This window comes from Archocentrus centrarchus, chromosome 17 (assembly GCF_007364275.1).
Source record: "Archocentrus centrarchus isolate MPI-CPG fArcCen1 chromosome 17, fArcCen1, whole genome shotgun sequence".
NCBI lineage: Eukaryota > Metazoa > Chordata > Actinopteri > Cichliformes > Cichlidae > Archocentrus > Archocentrus centrarchus.
The window spans coordinates 12,927,631-12,943,934 of record NC_044362.1 but is presented as its reverse complement, the minus strand read 5'-3'; the positions used below and the strand labels follow the sequence as shown (position 1 = coordinate 12,943,934).

At 39.3% G+C, this 16,304-nt stretch overlaps 1 protein-coding gene across 1 annotated transcript in view; it reads left to right on the top strand.

Annotated features, from left to right (window-relative positions):
- The window catches only part of LOC115795939 (calsyntenin-2-like), a 179,865-nt gene that overhangs the window by 135,419 nt on the left and 28,142 nt on the right, over window positions 1-16,304 (top strand). The window contains exons 6-9 of the mRNA XM_030752091.1: window positions 4,249-4,398; window positions 7,690-7,875; window positions 8,442-8,699; window positions 10,758-10,879. Of these exons, the coding sequence (XP_030607951.1) occupies window positions 4,249-4,398; window positions 7,690-7,875; window positions 8,442-8,699; window positions 10,758-10,879 (716 nt within the window). The remainder of the gene's footprint in view (window positions 1-4,248; window positions 4,399-7,689; window positions 7,876-8,441; window positions 8,700-10,757; window positions 10,880-16,304) is intronic.

The following is a 16,304-nucleotide window of genomic DNA, read 5'->3' as shown; positions in this document are numbered from 1 at the left end:
GAGAACTTTTTTCTCCACTTATATATATTGGAATGACTTTTGTTGAGAGCATCTTCTTCTATACCTTCTTTGTCTCTTGGCTCCACAATCTTATTGGCTAAGTATTCAACCTTTACAAAGTAATGGTTAAATTAAAATGTAGTTTCTTTAGTTTCATATATAATTATTTATTATTTTTTGTTTGTTTTTTTTACAAAGCAATTACAATAGTTATTTTTTTTTAACTACTTTTTAAAATTAGACTGTTAAACACTCATATTTCCAAAACATATTTCCTGATGAAATGCTGCTCCAGAAGTTTGTGATAATAGTCCGGTTTATTTAATCTATTAGCACTTGTTAATTTATTTTATATGTCTTATATTTAGTGCACAAAAAAACTTTTTGTTTACCTGGAGAAATTTTTATTATTTGTAATTACTGACCCTTCCATGCAGGATTGAAGCCATCCTTACATTTATCCTGTTCAGGGTCACTGGAGCCTATCCCCGCTGTCATGGGGCAAGAGGCAGGCTACACTCTGTACAGGTCGCCAGCCTAACACAGAGAGACAGACAACCATTCACGCCTATGGGCAATTTAGAATCACCAATTAACCTAACCCCAGTAACTGCATGTTTTTGGACTGTGGAAGAAAACCAGAGTACCTGGAGAAAACCCACACAGACATGGGAGAACAGGCAAACTCCACACAGAAAGGCCCGCGCCAAGATGGATTCAAACCCAGGCCTTCCAGCTGTGAGGCAACAGTGCCAACCATCACACTACCATGTTGCCATGGCATTAAGTCCTTTTCACAATTTTTTGTTAATCACAAAATGAACTGATTCATAATGAATAACAAAATATAGTGTATATTGATATACTAGTGGCACTGTGCCTTACACGTGAATGGGGTGTCACAAGCTAGTGTACTCCCAGTGTTGGATAAATGGGATCTTCAAATGCAACAAAAAAATTAAACATATAGATAATGGACCATCTGGTTAATTTTGTGAATTTTTTTTTTTTTTTTTTTTTTTTTACATTTCGTCTTGCATTGAGTTTCAGCTGCCACGAAGAAGTATTTATATTTGTAGCACAATCTCTCAATGAATCTTTTTTTTTTCTCATATGAGACATATGGTACATTTCTAATACAGTTAGTCTGCAACTCTAATGGCTGTGCTGTTCTTGTGCCATTTGAACACAAACAGAATGATTAATGTTGTTGGTGAAAGAAAAACAGCTATTTCTCAGCCATACATCTACATAGTGTGATCTCATCTAGTCGACCCTTATGTAAAAAATGAAGTCTCTACTAAAGATATGGGACATGAGGCAGCCGGAGCATACTCGGATGACTTTGAAATGAATCATGGAACAGACAATGGAAAACAACTTTGTGTAAAGTAATAATACTATCTACAATGATTTTAAAGGAACACAGTCATACTGGGACTGTCTATGAAGCAGATTAATGTGAATGCAACTATAAAATACATTTTGAAAAGGGAAAAGTATGCAGACAGCTGTGAATTATTCCTGTAATAATACTGTAATCCATAAAGTACCTTTTTTATCAGGTCATAGCTCAAAAGTTACTTGACAGATATCTGCTGTCTTCTTAAATAGTTTTCAGTGTTCTTATGTTTCTTTGTGACTTTATGGCAGTCCTACTTGACTGGAGGGTGTATTTTATTTTTGATTAAGTGCTATTCTGAGCTTATCTGCCTATATAAAATTTTGGTTTGGGGATTTGCGCTGCGTTCTCTCTGAGCCTGCACATCCACACTGTGTTGATCTGTGTAATCCAAACAGATGCATGCACTGCTTTCTTTACTGTAGCTCCCTCTCTTAGGGTCATATTTATTATTTTGTCTTATTACTTTTTTATTTCAACCTCCTGGCTTTTTTTCCTCACTGTCTTTTACTGTAGTCTGGTTCATTGAATTTAAAGCCCTTATAGGCACAATAATATTGTGCCTATAAGGGCTGAGGCACAACATATTAGTTAGGCTTTCTTTATAGAGCAGTGGTAATTTTGTGAAGTGAGAGTGCAAGATAAGATAAAGAGCAAATGGGTTATGGCTGCAGCACGTAGCTCTGCTAATGGATGCGGAGTAAACTGTAATCTTCAAATGAGATGGTTAATTTAGAATTAAAACTTATTTGATCCTGAAACACCTCTGCTTAGAATAATACAAATAAATGGGCTCCAAACCATTATTATAAGAGGTAAGATGTTGTTGCACATTTGCTACATTCAAATTCAGCTCTTCAGAAAAGAACATCCTGTGTTTTGATTACATGCAGTACTTAATTGGTTTACTCACTCATTCATCTTACTGTAAATGAGTTCAAAATCATCCGTATGAAAAGTTATTTCTTTTCTGCGAGCAGAGTTAATTGTATTGATAAAAATATTGCTACATATTCGTTTTGACTGCTGGCATTGACATCATTTACATCAAAGTAATCTTTGATGTAAATGAGTTCTGTGTAGACATACTAGCAATTCAGACTTGAATATTTAATATTATTTAATATTCTCCGGGCTCATTTTCACCTTCAGCCTATAAAACCCAGTGAAAGTAGTTCTCAATAAGTAAATGGCCAAATTAAGTAATTTGGTTTAATTTGATAATTTGGTTTCTCTTTTTTTTTTTTTTTTTTTTCCTAATTTTAAGATTGTTTGCTTACTTTTTCCCACTCTATCCCTTTGGTTGAATACGACTAAGCTAACCTTGTGTAAAGGTAGTGGCAATAATGATGAAGAAGTTAAACAAATCTTAAATCCTAATTCAGCCACCTGGAGAGAGGTTCTCTGTTAATGAACAGAGAAGTGAAAATGTGCTGTCAACATGAAATATAACTGCACCTGTGTGCCTGTTGTTGAATAATTGGTTGAAGTTCTGTAGCATTCCTGTTACTGTTCACACCAACAGCAGATCAAACGCGCACTGTTGGAGTTTTTGGTAAAAACTGTCTGATTCTGACCTCTTTGCCTTTCTTCCTCTGACATTTCTCTTCCACTCTTTTTTTTTCTTCTGTTCTCTGAACTGATTTTCTTCTCGGGCTACAGAATGACAGCCCTTCATACAGTCAAGCCCCCAGATGCAGAACAAAAATAGTTTCAGTTGTCCTCTTGAGTCTGGACACAGTCCTTGATGGCAGTAAAAACAAAAATAACAAAGGTAGTTTTACAATAATTCACCAAATTCAAACCAAGTTTCCCAAATCAGTACATACATATCAAGCTGTCACATTTTCTTCTTAAAGCAATTTATTTCTGCACTTATGATATTTTGTACTGTTTCCTCAGTAACCTTTTTAAAAAAAAAAAATAATAATCATTGAATGTGACATAGAACAGTACAGTAATGCTTTCAGTCAAATTCATGTATAACTTAGTTTAAAAGGTGGTGAGAAAGTCTGGAACTACAACTGTACAAAATCGTACATAAATAACAGCTATTTGCAATATTATCGTGCGTGCATTATTAACACAGTATTTCCCCTTCACAGTTATTTTGACACCCCTAAGTCAGCTCTTAAAAAGCAGCATCATATATTAGGAGTACAGATATAAACATTTAGATTCAGAACACTGAAAAATTGAAGAAAAGTACTTAAAGTGTATGAAATGAGCAAGTTTGAAATAAAAAACCCACATTAGCAAGAAATATTAGAAGCAACCTTAAAATATGAATATATAATTTTAAAAAGCTTAAGGACAGCAGTCGATCTGTGGCTGGTCTATAAAGGCACATTATGTCAAAAACACACATTATCAGTGTGAACTTAGACTGCATTAGAGTAAAAATATTTATTGCTAATAGTTATCTTTTACAGTTAGCGGGCAGTGAGGCGCACAGTTATAAAATAGTAACCTGGGTGAATGACCTTGCCAAGGCCTGTTAGTGAAAATCTATAGGCTTGTAGCATCTCCTGTTTCTCACACTCTTCTCAAACCGTTACCCTGGTGACAGGAGAAGATAATCCATCAGTGTGGTTTTACATTGACTCTTTACAGAGAGGTTTTAATATTCAAATGCAATACAAAGTTATTGGACCTTGGGTTTTCAGTAAAAGGCTTCAATAACTACAAAGAGCAGTTTCTTTAATGCCAAGTCGTTTCCAATTATTGCTCAGTGGGATGCCCTGCTTGCTTTGTTGTTGCCAAATAAGCACAGCAGCTTTTTTTTCTCTGTTGGTGAATACTCATAATTATATTTCCATTGTTTTCTTTTTTGTTTGTTTCTTCAGGTAACATCAGAAACACAGAGCGACTGAGTTACGACAAACAGGAGAGCTACAAGATCATGGTGACAGCCTTCGACTGTGGTCAGAAGAGGGCAAAGGAGGATGTGGTGGTGCATATTGAAGTAAAGCCTGTCTGCAAACCTGGATGGCAAGGTTAGATAAAGAAACAGTCATTCAAGTATCTGTATGATACCTTAATTAACCTGCCAGTAATGGACATAAACTGACTTACTTGTGTGTTGCTATAAAGTATACTTACACTTTCCTTAAGTGTGACCAGTGCCATCAAAACTGAAGGAGGTAATTCAGTGCTTTTTTTTTGGGGGGGGGGGGGGGGCATATCCGTTCCCTCAAGAGAATTCTCTTATTTTAGAATCAGCATCTCTCAAGGAAATCAGAAGACCTGACAAAAAACCTCCGAAGGGAAAGTTGACTAGATTGTGTTTTTTTTTTTCCTCCTTTAACATGGCAGCAGCTTGGCATTTGAGTCAGCCCGTCTCCCCTGCTGCTTCACCTGTCAGCACTGACAGGATCTCAGGAGTCAAGTTCACACAAGAATGAAAGAGGAAGACAGAAAGATAAGAAGAGAGAGGGGAGATGGGGGAGAGGAAGGAGCAAAACTCAAGGGAGGAAAGAAAGAAACAAAGTTACAGTGAGGGAGAGAGGTGATGGTTATTCTTACAGCTTTAATCTGACCAGTGTATACAGCTTACTGTGTAGCTGATGGGAGTAGACTTCACAATGTACCGCAAAGCTGTGGTTCTATCTGAAAGAATGCCTTTCTTAAACCTGAGTTAGTTGTGCTGTTTTTATATCTACCGTGACCATATCCAACATCTAACCCATCAAGAGCTTAACTTCATCCCCATCATATTCACAAAGGTTTTGCAAAGCTAAAAGATAAAGTAAGCCAAAACAGCTATTATTTATCCATGAACCAGACTGTACTTTGCCAGTTTCTAAGTACACAGAAAATCCTTTTTTTTTTTTTTTTGGCTGGGGGGTGGGGGTAGGGGTTATTATTTTCTGAATTATTTTTAGAACATTTTAAGCCTGTGTTACAGAGGTGCAGCACAAACAGGAAACTGGATTTCATGATCATTGTCTTAACACCTAAGTCAAGGACACAGGTTCCTTTAAATAGACGATGAAGAGAAGAAAATATAAATGTTTTTTTTTTTTTGCTTTTATTTTTCTTTTATTCTGTGAACATGCACAGCAAATGCTTTAGTTCAGGCAGATTCTTATTTTTGCATATTTTGAAGGAAATGTCGTATATAAACAACAGCAAATAAACCTTTTAATCAGTGCAGAGGTGGCTGAAGAAGTTTTTCCAGTAGTGACTTTTGCTTGCTGTCCTTCTCTCAGGCTGCAGGTGTGAACATGGGGGGGTGGGGGGGTCAGGAGAGAGACCAGGGGACAGTGCAGGAGGTTCTTTATATCCTGCAAGAAGAGACATGGAGCAAAAGAAGCCTACAAAGCACTATGGCTGCCCTCCCACTGTCAAGAGAGTTCTGGTCTGGCCTTTTTCTGATAATTGGCTGGCATGGGAGGATCGTCAGTTAATGCTGCTCACCTGTGTCTTCCAGGCTATAAAAGATGGCCCACATGAACTGCTCATTCTCCCTCTCTCTCTCTCTCTCTCTCTCTCTCTCTCTCTCTCTCTCTCTCCCTCCCTCCCTCTCTCTCTCTCTCTCTCTCTCCCTCCCTCTCTCTCTCTCTCTCTCTCTCTCTCTCCCTCTCCCTCTCCCGCTTCACCTTGCATCAACCCGTTGGTGATGTTTGTCTCTTAGGTTTAGGCTAGCTCTAATAAATTACTTTTTGTCACTTACTCTGAGCCAGTGTGTGACAGCACTAAGTACTGTAAACATAAATAAATGGAAACAATCTAGCTGTTCCCTCAGCTGAAGGTCTTCGTGAGGAAATCACACTAATAACTTTAGAGTAACTTTTATTATTTAAAACATATTCACATTAAAACTTTCCTTTTTGATCAAGCTTATAGTTAGAGCTGGAACAGGTGACCTTGAACCCTCCCTTAGTTATGCTGCAATAGGCCTAGGCTGCTGGGGGGGGTCCCATGAAACACTGAGTTTCACCCCAACCGGTCGAGACAGATGGCTGCCCCTGCCTGAGCCTGGATCTGCTGAAGGTTTCTTCCTGTTAAAAGGAGTTTTTCCTTCCCACTGTCACCAAGTGCCTGCTCACAGGGGGTCTTTAGATTGTTGGGGTTTTCTCAGTATTATTGTAGGATTTTTACCTTACAATATAAGGTAAAAACTCTCGCCTTGAGGCGACTGTAGTTGTGATTTGGTGCTATATAAATAAAACTGAATTGACTTGAATTGGATACATTAGTGTGAAGAGATCACATTAAAAGTACTAAAAATAGTGTGAATGCAAGTGGTTTAGGATATGGGGACATTTACTGAGGAACATGTAATATCAATCACAACATTACATGGAGGTAAATAAGACAGAAACACTAATTATCTCTAAAGGTCATATTTGTGTCATAGATTTTATCACGACAGGCCTAAAGAAAGAACTAATTTAAAAATACAAGAGGCGTGCCTATTTTTAAACCACAACATTCAGCATTGCTGAGCATGAAGCTACTGACAGGAAAAATATCTTCTGGATCTGGAGCGCTCTTATTCTTCTTGCTCCTAAAGAAAAATAGAGAATTATTTTTGAGATCCAGATGGTATCACAGTGTTATCATGTCTAATCTCACTCGGATCTCATATGCTGCTATCATCATCAAAATTGCATTATTCTTTGTAATATGGCTCATAAAAGAGCCCATACTGCACAACCATTAACCCACGTTTAGCTTAATGTAAAACCATTAATCCATAGTAGCTTATGAATAAAACATAATGGAGTGATGCATTCAGGCCGAGTCCTCTGTACACATAACCTTATTTATCATCTGTGTGTAAAGGTCGGCCGTGGCTCTGCAGCTGCTCTTTTGAAGAAGTCTCCCTGGCATTAATGCAGGCTCCACCTCACCTCTCACTTCTCTTTGCCTACCTTATCACACTCTGTTTCTCTTTGTGTGATTTTTCTCAGGAGACTCGATATCATATTGTGTGGGTTTGGCAAGAGCTACCAGGTATCCACCCATCAAGACACACATTCCTATAAGAAAAAAATCAGAGTTATGAACCCCTTTAACCACTCGGATTCAGTGAATATAAACATATAAACACCTTAGTGAATACCCTGTCCATCCTCTTTCTAAGAGGTGGTTCAATATCATGCAGTCATTACGACTTATGACAAAATGCATAATTTCCTTCTCATGTAATGTGGGGTGAAACGATAATTCAGAGAACTCCAGAGAACTGATTACTTTTAATTCCATAACAGAAGATCAGTGACATGACTAAATAAACTGCCTAATGTGTACAAACTGTTGCAATGATTTTGTCCTTTCAGGTTGGAACAAGCGGGTGGACTATGAGCCAGGGACTGGGAGCAAGCAGCTGTTTCCCAAGATGCACTTGGAAACATGTGGAGGTCCCTTATCTGGTGTGAAGGCAATGGTAGAGCTGCAGACAAATCACATTGGGAAGGGCTGCGACCGTGAAACATACTCTGAAAAGTCTCTGCAAAAACTCTGCGGTGAGGGGGAAAAAGGAGGAGTGGGGGTGGAGGGTAAATTAATCTAAATGGAAGTGAGGAATGCCCTGTTGAAATAGTGTAGTGCCATTTAAAATGGACTCTGCTAATAATGAGAGACGTGAAAAACTTTAATTTGAAGAATGAAAAACTTCTCGACATCTGAGCCTTCTATGCATATTAACAAGCCAATTGCCAGCATGCCGTTTTATTATCCTTAAAGTTCTTTTGTTTGTTTTTTCTGTAAAAAATTAATTTCCAAAGTCCATTCCAGGATTTCTCTGTGTGTTAATTTCCTGGAAAATTTTTATACAGTAAATGTGAAAGACTTGGTAAAACTGTGCCTTCAAATCAGATTATTCATTTTATTATTTACTAATTACTGCCAGAAAGGGGGAACAGGTAATTGGATTAGTTTGATTTTGAGGAAGAAAACATACAGATGGCAGATTTACCAAATACAGTGAAGTTATTCATTTCGCTGTGTCTTTGTTGCAGGATGCATGTTGAATATAGAAGTAGACTGTGCAGATAGATGGACTTATTAACCATGCCTTTGTGACTTCCAGGTGCAGCATCGGGCAGTACTGACCTCCTTCCTGCCCCCAGCCCTTCTGCAAACTGGACAACTGCTCTGCTGACGGACAGCGGCAGAGACAGCGACCTCATCTACAGATTTGATGGGCGACAGGCTGCAAATGTCCCAGATCACGTGGTGCCCCAAAACCTGACAGACCAGTTCACCATAGCAACATGGATGAAGCACGGACCCAGTCCGGGACTCAGAGCTGAGAAGGAAACCTTATTGTGTAGCTCTGACAAGACTGGTGAGGAAATCATTTCACTTAAAAGATCCCAAACTGCACAAAACTAAATGGCAAATTAAACTTTTCATTAGCTTCAGGTAATGACATTTGAGGACCAATATGTTCCTCCTGCAGCAGTACTGGAAGCTGCTGACTGTTAATGACCTTTCAGTGACACCTACATTTTTTGTGCTTTGTCCTGAATTGCAAAACATACCACAAGCATGAGCCATATCGCATATAAATAATAAAACCCACACATTTCAAAACAACATTAATTAATTAAGCCGAGACTAAAGCCCACGGTGGCAAATGCTCTTTAAAACTTTTTTCCCCACTGCATCTCTGAACTGAGCTGCCTGAACTGTGTAATTAAACAAGCCATCTGCACATTGCACGCGCTCACAATGGTCTCACAGATGGCTTATTAGCGTACAAAATTAGTAGCCTGCTCTTGTAATGCAAAACTGCAGAGCGGTTTATTGCAGACCACCAGCATCTTTTAAACCATTTTTTAAAATTTGTAATCTTTTTTGCTTAAGGATGTGAGAAGTACCAACAGTTTCAACATGAGGCCCAGCTGTGAAATAAAATGCCCGTGTTTTGAATCCCATCAGTCCTTTGGGTGTGCCAGATGATATGCAGGGTTGGTGATGAGCTGTACCACAATCACATTCATTTTCATACTATTAGATTGATAACCCATGTATGAATAATTATATAAAATGTTCCTACATGCTTGATCACGCTGAAATTCATCACATTAAGTTGGCTTTTTTTTTTTAACCATTTATATTTATATTTTTATATTGAGGAGTTGAAAATTAATACAAAAAGAAAAAAAAATCACATCATGATAGAATTTGGCAAATTATGAGTTCTGAAAGTAAACTGTATTAGAGTCAGATGTAATTGCATGTAGTTGCTGTGACCAACCCTAACAGTCTCAACCTCTGTGTGATCACTTTTACTCTCACGGCTATTGCGCAGGTCGCCTGGTGGGAGGCAACCTGTAACCAAACAATCACAGTCAGAGACACTGGTGAAGGTTTGCGAATAATTGTCTTCTAATTTATAAACTCAGACTGCCAGCATGCTGTAATCAATCTGATGAGCCCAACACGTCTACCACGTGTCTCTTTGCAATATGTACTGTAACTCAACTCAGCTGGTTGCCATTTGGTTGTATTCTGCTTATATTCCTGTATTAAAGCAAAGTTACTGAGCGCTTGTCTCATTTTGCAGTTAAATCTCTGTCCTGCAGCAACTACATCACTGTTTGTGGAAGAATTTTCTCTGAATGTAGGCAGTTAATGTGAATTTCTGTGTATGTAGATTCCAGTTTTTCACAATTGCTGTATTATCACAGATTACATGTTACCCTTCTTGACCCTGTTCAATTACTGTACAAACTGATAGCAAAATGACTCCATCTTATTGCTGTTTTATCACCTTCTTGATGCACCAGAATTGGTCTGAAGGCAACAACTGAGTACAAGTGATTGCAGATCTGGTCTCTGTCTTTGAAGCAGCCATTTCAACAGCAACAAGATTGCAAGTTCATTTCACACAGTTGTAATAGTTTTGGTCATCCAGCAGTTTTCAATTACTGTTTTTCCTATTGTGACTGTAGTATTACCAGTGCCTAAAAAACTTTGGGCTGAATAATTATTTGTTTTCACAACAATGCTTCTATGCAAGAAAGACGCTACAAGAATAAAGTTGTTTCTCCCAGTACACACAAAAAAACCCCATACAGACAAGTACTAGCTCTTCACTGCAGTGTTGCATCCATAAGGGGGAAAAAATGCAGGCACACAAGCAATGCTGACCATACTCACTGGACTTCCTTTGTTTTACTGACTGATGTGGAAAACCCATCTGTGGTGACAAGAGTTGCACTGTTACACAATTTTTGAAATGGAGGAAAAGCAAAACTACTCACATGAACACAAGCAACGTCAGTTTTCCTTGAAATAAACCTGTTGATTAAAACATTGTGTAATTTAAACCTGCAGCATATTTAATTGTGTGCATGTTTTTGCATGATCATGCCTGTCTGTGATCTTCCTGTTGCAGAGATGAACCGCCACCATTATTCTCTGTATGTTCACAACTGCCGCCTGGTGTTCCTGCTCAGAAGAGATTTCACTCAAATTGACTCTTTCAGACCTGCTGAATTCCACTGGAAACTGGAGCAGGTAAGGAGCGCATATTTGTGTGTATATGTGCCTTTCTGTGTGTGCACAACATGTACATGTGTGAGTATGTGTGCTATTAAAGTGTGAGTATAGAATGAGGGTGATTCTGTAGAGCAGGTAAAGGGCTGTTCATTCTATATGGAAGGGAGAGGCTTTTCATTTTAATTACTAAAGGTCTTTCATCCTTTTCTTCTTCTTGGTGCATGAGATAAGAGAGTAAAAGACACCACTATCCTACACACATACTTATACTCACACAGGAGTACAGACCAAAAGTGGAAAGTCTGCTTAGTTACGGGTAATAGCTCACCCAGCAGTGGATCTCTACTACCTGTCATGCCTCTGGAGAGTTGTTTAACTAATTTGCAGTGAAGGATTATGTTGCAGTCCTGCAGAGAATCTTTAAAAGGTAAAAAGTTGCATCATACAGTATGATGCTGCATCTGCTAGAAGAATGCAAATAAGAGTTTTCTTTTTTTCACTGACTGTTGCAAGCCTTTTTCAGTAACCTTTGCATTAAATAAAATGGACTGCAGGCAGGTAAAAGGTTTTAGCTTCCAAAGTGACTGCTGTTTGTAACCCTGTCTCTTTAGTCAGACTAGTGACTGTCAAACTGATGTTTAAAGGTCCCAGTCACAGGCACATCAGTGAGGGGGACACAGAATATTAAAGAAAAAACCAGAGCAGTCAAATGTACCCCTATGAACAGCACGAGGCAACAGTGGGAAGGAAGATCTCCTTTTTAACAGGAAGAAACTTCCAGCAGAACCAGGCTCAGGGAAGGCCAGCCATCAGCCTCCACTGGTTGGAGGCAAGGGGAAAGAGAAGAGAAAAAGGAGAGCGTAGAGAGACAAGGACAAAGCACACATTATGTGAGAGAGAAGACAAATTTAATAACATTCAACAGTGGCATATAAACACCTCAAGAGTGAAAAGAGTCTCACAGGAAGTCCCTCAGCAATCTGAGCCTAAAGCAGCATAACTAAGTGATGCTTCAGGGTCACCTAAACCAGCCTGAAGTATAAGCTTTATCAAAAACATGTAGTTTTAAAAAGTCTGATCTTTCTTTTTTATATGACGTGTATATGACGTGTGTGTGTGTGTGTGTGTGTGTGTGTGTGTGTGTGTGTGTGTGTGTGTGTGTGTGTGTGTGTGTGTGTGTGTTTGTGTGTGTGTGTGTGTGTGTGTGTGTGTGGACAGCAGGGCCTGGGTTTGTGGCTTGCTGAGCCTTGGCACCTGTGGGACATGGTTGCGGAGGGTGGGAGTCACCCCTCCCTATCGCTCCCCATGCTTCCCGCTGATTGCCACTGCCACCCCTGGGGTGTTGGGTGCCCGTGGGTCCCGGGGTTCATGGTCAGATGTCTTGGCGTGGCTCTTGGCCCGCTCCCTTGGCGGTTGTGGCCTGGGGGTGGCTTGGGCCTCTTTGGCGTGGGGGTGGGGGGGGCTCTTCTGGGTGTCGGGCAGTTCTTGGGCACCTGGGGCCTTGGGGCCGCATTCTCGGTGCCGGCCTGCGGCGGGGGTTGGCTGCTCATTTCCTCTGGCTCTCTGGACTCTTGCCGTTTGACCGTGGGGGTTCTGTCTGGGGTCTCCCTCCTTCTTCCTCTGGGGTGTGTGCGCAGTTGCCATCGGGATGTGTGGCCTCCCGTCTTCTGAGGTCCTAGTGGGCCGTGGATAGGTCATGTCCCCTGGGTCCTTCCCTGTTCACCTCTGGATCACGGGGGGCGTGGTTGCAGTTTCTTGCCCCCATTGGTGAGTATGTTCCATGACATACACATTATTTTCAAGCAACAGCAGGATTGTGTGTGTGTGTGTGTGTGTGCGTGTGTGTATGTATGTGCATGTGTATAGATATGTGGATGTGTGTATGTATGTATGTGTGTAAATCATTCTGTGATTATTCTTTTCTCCCCTTTCTTTTGTTTTGTTTTTGGTTTTTGTTTTTTTTTTCTTTTTTCTTTTCTCTTTCTCACTCTTTTTTCCTACCCTTTCCTTTCTACCTGTCTGGTGTAAATAAATAAAATAAAATTAAAATACAAACATTAACAAGAGTAACCTATTGGAAAACTTATAGAGCTATCCTTGGAAAAGCAAATATGTTTGGTACACCAGAGCATTCGGATCATATTCCGATTGCAAAAACTGCCAGACATGACAGGCTTTAAAAAAAAAACAAAAAAAAACGGAACTTTAGAACAGCCTGATAATGATGAACTCCAACCTAGAATGAATGCCTGAATCGCTTCTCAAAAAAATTGGGAAAGGGTCATGCTTACCACTGTCTAGCATCCCCCTCTTCTTTTAACAATAGTCCATAAATGTCTGGGAACTGAGGAGAGGAGCTGCTGGACAGGAGGATCCCTCTCCTCTTTAGTCCGAAGGATACGGTGCCCAATTTTTCCAAAAAATTTCAGATTTCGATTCGTCTGACCGCAGAAAAGTTTTCCTCTTTGCCTCAGTCTATTTTAAATGAGCTTTGGCCCAGAGGAGATGATGACATTTCATGTTCACATACAGCTTCTCCTTTAACAATAGAGCTTTAACCTGCATGGTGAGCTGTGTTCTCAGACGGTGATTTCTGGAAGCCCATACACTGATTTCCATGACACAATCATGCCTGTTTTTAATTCAGTGCCGCCTGAGGGCCTAAGATCACGGGCATCCAGTACTGATTTTCTTCAGTTTTCTTCAGATTCTCTGAATCATTTGATGATATTACATATTGTAGATGATGAGCTATTCAGTCTTCATAATTTTACATGGAGGAACATTGTTCTGAAATTGTTCCACAATTTGTAGACCCATTTTTTTTGCAAATTGGTGACTTTACTTCTTTTTTACTTCTGAGAAACTCTGACTCTCTAACATGCTCTTTTTACACCCAATCATGTTACTGACCTGTTGCCAGTTAAACCTAATTTGTTAAAAAATGTCCTGTCTACAGTTTGGTTACATGTTGCTGCCATCAAATCAACTGTTTCACTGGGTTTAGCTGACAAGCAGTTTTTTTTTTTTTTGACAAGGTCAGAAGTTTACGTACCCAAATATATATGCAGAAAGAGAGCAGCCAAAAAGTAATCTAGTTAAATCATTCATATGGTGCAGTTTTTCATTTGATTAGTTTATCAAAAGGTCTATTTAGCCCCTCTGCAACCATTTTAAGACAGTTTGACTCTGTTTATTCTGCCTGTTTGCATGAAGAGTTTTTTATTGTGTTTGGACATAAATGCAACCACTGAGTAAAGGAACTCTTGCAGTATAAAATATAATAAACTCTCTCATGTGGAAATAATTTTGATGATAAGCCAGTAAACTCCACCTCCCAACTCAGTACTGTCATAATGAATGGTAGCTGTACATCTAATCTAATTGTTTACTCTCAGGATGCAGCATTTATCTGCCACATTTTGAAATTATTAGGAAATGCCTCATAATTATGGTGAGCTCTCAGAAGCAGCTCAACCCTGGCTTTTGGTTTATATTTTTATCTGCAGGTATGCACAGAAAATTATATGTGAAACCATATATATATATATTTTTTTTTTTTCTTACAAGGGCATACACAACAATTCCTTGCATTCATGCAAACATCAGTGTATCCTTTGGTAATCATCTTTGGTGTGTACCTTCCAGGCAGAACAGTTGTTTGTTGCAGGTCACAGGTACAGCTAAACTTATTTTTCTCAGGTGTACCTTCCAGCCAGGTAGCTGTTTGTTCTAGGTTAAAGGTAGATTGAAAAGTGTTTTCCTCAGTCCACTGTTATTTTCTCCTGTGGCCCACAGAGGTGGATGTGACAAAGAGAAGGGCACCCAAGCAGCAGATTGCTAAGTTTTCCAAGCAAACAACCTCAAGACACAGTTCTATTTCTGCCTTGCTTTTTTCATTCTTTCTGCATTTCTTATCTTTCTTCTATTACCTCTCTCTCGCTCAGTCTTTGCTACTACGCACAGACACACATATAGTTCATAGTTCAGATAGTGGGGATCCCATTTGCTCCTTTAGCTGGATTTTATAAAAGACCATGGAGGGAGTATGCAGTGCAGTCAAAGAGAATTTGTGATGGTGTTACTCACCACTACAAATCACTTGTGCGGAGACTCTCATTAAATATAAATGGAGACTGGTCTGAAATACCAGAGGTTAACAAGAGGAGTACATAAATGAAGAGAGCAAATTAAAAAAAAGTACTCTGTGATTATCATGTACTGATTTTCACTATGATTTGCTGCATTTTTTTGCAGTGTTTCTTTGGTAAATGCCTGACCATAAGTTTAACCACTGGCTTTACCAGCAGGTAGAAACAGAAATACGCTCATGAAACTGAATTAGAGAAAAGACTGATGTATTATTGCTGAATCTTGGTACAAAAGGGGGAGTTTAGAAAGAAAAACTGCTCTTTAAGTCATAAGAGCAGATATTAAAACCTAGTCTATGCCTAGAAGCAGCACTCTGCATTTCATATAAACATAGATGTAAGCATAGTTGAAGCCTACCTTCCATAAAAATAAAATTTTCTGGAATTTATTTTAATATGGCAACTGGAGACCATCATGCCAATTAGTTCTCAGACCAAAACCATCAAAATAATATATTTACCAGCCGGCCATGTATACACATACAGAAACAAAGTCAAAACAACACCAGCCATGCTGCAGCAACTCGTAATTAAAATGAATGCGATACAGAGAGAGTTAAACAGGTTGGGGGCTACTTCCTGTGCCCTTTATTTTGCAGACATTAGTGAGACCATACTTGAAAGTCATTATCTGACTTTCAAGAATGAACACCTTTATTCTTCAACACAGCCTGAACTTTCTTCTTGCGTAAGATTTCTTGTCATTTAGCTAAAGATGAAGCTTATAGTTAGGGCTGGATCAGGTGATCCTGAACTTTCCCTTAGTTATGCTGCAGCAGGCCTAGGCTCTTGGGGGCCTCCCATGATGCACTGAGTGTTTCTTTTCCATTCACCTCTTTTCAGTTTCTCTCTGTGTTTACATGCCACTCAGAATTTAATCATTAGTTATTATTAATCTCTGGCTCTTCTCCACTGTGTCTTTTGTCCTGTGTCCTTCCCCTCACCCCTCGCTGTAGTTGGCTGCCCCGCCCTGAGCCTGGTTCAGCCGGAGGTTTCTCCTGTCACCAATTGCTTGCTCACAGGGGTTCATCTGATTGGGTTTTCTTTGTATTACTGTGGGGTCTTTAACCCTGTAATGCCAAGTGAATCATACGTATTTGACGGTTTTTGTGAGTTTTTGAAACCTCGTAGGTTGTTTGTGCAGAGATGTTTTATGACCAATACCTATGTTTTAAAGTAAATTAAGCCACCTCTAGTGGTCATACATGAAATGGTGTGTGAACAGTCTTTGGTTTTCTCCGGCAAATTCCGAAGAAATACATAAATATGGATTTTCTCAGATTTCTGAAAAG